The 2456-nt window shown below is 43.4% G+C and overlaps 1 protein-coding gene across 2 annotated transcripts in view; it reads left to right on the top strand.

The window, feature by feature from the left end:
• The window catches only part of jarid2b (jumonji, AT rich interactive domain 2b), a 96923-nt gene that overhangs the window by 70329 nt on the left and 24138 nt on the right, over positions 1 to 2456 (top strand). For both annotated transcript variants that reach the window (XM_034892993.1, XM_034892994.1), the window contains exon 4: positions 32 to 255. In XM_034892993.1, coding sequence (XP_034748884.1) covers positions 32 to 255 — 224 coding nt within the window. The remainder of the gene's footprint in view (positions 1 to 31; positions 256 to 2456) is intronic.

The raw sequence follows: 2456 nt of genomic DNA, 5'->3' as shown, positions 1-2456 counted from the left end.
CTCTCTCTCTCTCTCTCTCTCTCTCTCTCAGACCTCGGCTCCAAGCCCAGAGGAAGTTTGCCCAGTCGCAGCCCAACTCGCCCAGCACTACGCCCGTCAAGGTGGCCGACCCAGGCAGCCTGAACACCGCCCTAGCTACTGTGCCCTCCACGTCCCTGTCATCACTCTCCTCTTCGTCCCTGTCCTTGTCAATTCAGGACCTGTCCAGACGTAAGCCCAAGACGGAGGACTTCCTCACCTTCCTCTGCCTCAGAGGTAAGACGCAGCCGTACGGAGCACGTGGCGACATAACTACAACCAGTGGTAGACATGGCGGGATAATGTTGAACAAGAAAGCTTCAGATATGTCTTACTCTAATATTAGAGGTTTTTATTTGGGTCCAAGACACGGATCTCTGCTAGAAAGCCAAACTACACATTATCTCTGAGGCTGGATAGTTTGCTACTGTTTTTTGGGCCTACGCTATATTAGCTTCTAATAACAAGCTTATGAACACACCCAGCAGTTCTAAGACCGGTGTTAAAGTACATGCTGCAACATATTGTCAGACTGAGATTGATCTACTCATATGAATGTGTAGAGGGAAACCCAAGCTGTGGTTAAACACTCTGCTCTGCTGCTTATTTTAGGCCCACGTGCACTAAAAGATACATACCTAAGCAATTTAGGAGCTCATATAGTAAGTTTTGTTAGTTCAGATTTTGATCACCCTCCACCCACTCACACATAACCACACTCATACTACAAATAACTGTGTACTTGCCCAAGGCTAAGGTTATCCTGCATTTCATTAGCTAACACATCTCCCTCTCCTACCTTTCAACAACTATTGGTCTCTTTAACACCCTGCCTATCACCCTCTACCACAGCAGCTGTCCCCCCCACCCCCCTACACACAAACACTACACAGGTTCATCAACACTATGTGGAACCTTTAATGTTAACTGAACTGTAAAAAATCTGGCAGAGTAATTAGCAGGAGGTGTGTGTGTGTGTGTGTGGGGGGGGGGTTCTTAACTGGAAAACTGTTAAATGAATACAGGCACACCCATATAAACTGCCTATGTATAATCCTGTTCTGTCTGTTCCTCTGGAGTTAATGAAGGAATCATGTTATTTATAATCTATGCTCTGCTTGTCAGCAAACAAAGAAGGCTAGTCTGCTGCCAGGACACTGCAAAAAGTTTCTGTTCTGCTTACTTAGTTTCTTTAAAAGTTTCAAGCCCAAAGACACGTTTTAAGACGAAGACCCACGAGTCCTCTTTAAAGCCTGTAGTGTAACTTATAAACCTGAGCTTGCAGAAAACATGATACAAAGAAAGAGAAATTCAACTTTAAAAATAACATGCACAAAATATCTTGAAAACGGCTCTTCAAAATAGGATTACTAAGGGTCACTATGGAGGAAGTAAAACACACATCTGTCAAACAATAACTTTCTCTACAGTCATAGCTGTCTTAAATCACCATTTTTTTGTAAAACATGAAAGAAGAGGGAGTGACACATTCAAGTCCTTGATAATAAAAAGTATATAGGAACATTTTCCCAAACGACCTTGGTTATAACCTCTCTTTGCTCTCTTCATTTTATCCTTTGTTAAATATCCTACGCCATTTTTTTTTAAAACATATTCTCACAGCCAGAATGAACTCATTTGGAAGACAAAACCCCTCACTTCAGATTCATTTGCTGTTATCGTCATTAACCACTGTCCATCTAACAAAGTAGGCTAAAGACTCAAGAAGGGCAAATTTAGATTCTGTTGGGACGTGATGGCTATACATTGCTATTCTGCCGAGAATTATGGAACGTTATTTTAACCTTACAGGGCTCATTCGAGAATGTATAATTGGAGGTTGCTAAAACTGACTGAAGCCTTTGGTGAGAGGGCCTTTGATTAGTGTATATATAGGTCAGGATGTTACATAGGCTAATGATATAATGTCCCAATACTTTGAAGCTGAGATTATTCTGACTTTTGGGTGCTGAACTAAGTCCACCCTTACATGTGGAGTGGTAGACTAATGAGGTGTAGGTGGCTGGTCCTGACTCTGTTTAGCTCTTTGTAATTAAGCTTAGGAATGGTGCCTTGCAAGCATGCGTGTGTGCGCTCCTGTACTCTACTGCGCTACTAATGCTAATTTTAGAGCTAGGCTGCTAAGCTAACGATTGGATGGTTTTCCACTGGGCTTTTTCCACTCTGCCGCTCCCTGCTTTACTGCTGTATTTATAGACCCAGTTTAGCTCTGTGTGTGTGTCTACTATCCATGCTGTGAGGATGACATTTTCCAGTGCGGGCTTCTTCTGCTCATTTTCCCCCTTGGCCTCTCATATGACCCATACGCAGGGGCCCTTACCAACAGAAGGACATGGGAGAATGTCAGTAGAGCCCTTGAGGGTGTGTGTGTGTGTGTGTGTGTGTGTGTGTGTGTGTGTGTGTGTGTGTGTGTGTGT

The sequence above is a fragment of the Etheostoma cragini genome, chromosome 14 (assembly GCF_013103735.1).
Source record: "Etheostoma cragini isolate CJK2018 chromosome 14, CSU_Ecrag_1.0, whole genome shotgun sequence".
In the NCBI taxonomy this organism is placed as follows: domain Eukaryota; kingdom Metazoa; phylum Chordata; class Actinopteri; order Perciformes; family Percidae; genus Etheostoma; species Etheostoma cragini.
The sequence above is the reverse complement of the archived record's forward strand: the minus strand, read 5'-3'. Positions and strand labels throughout refer to the sequence as shown.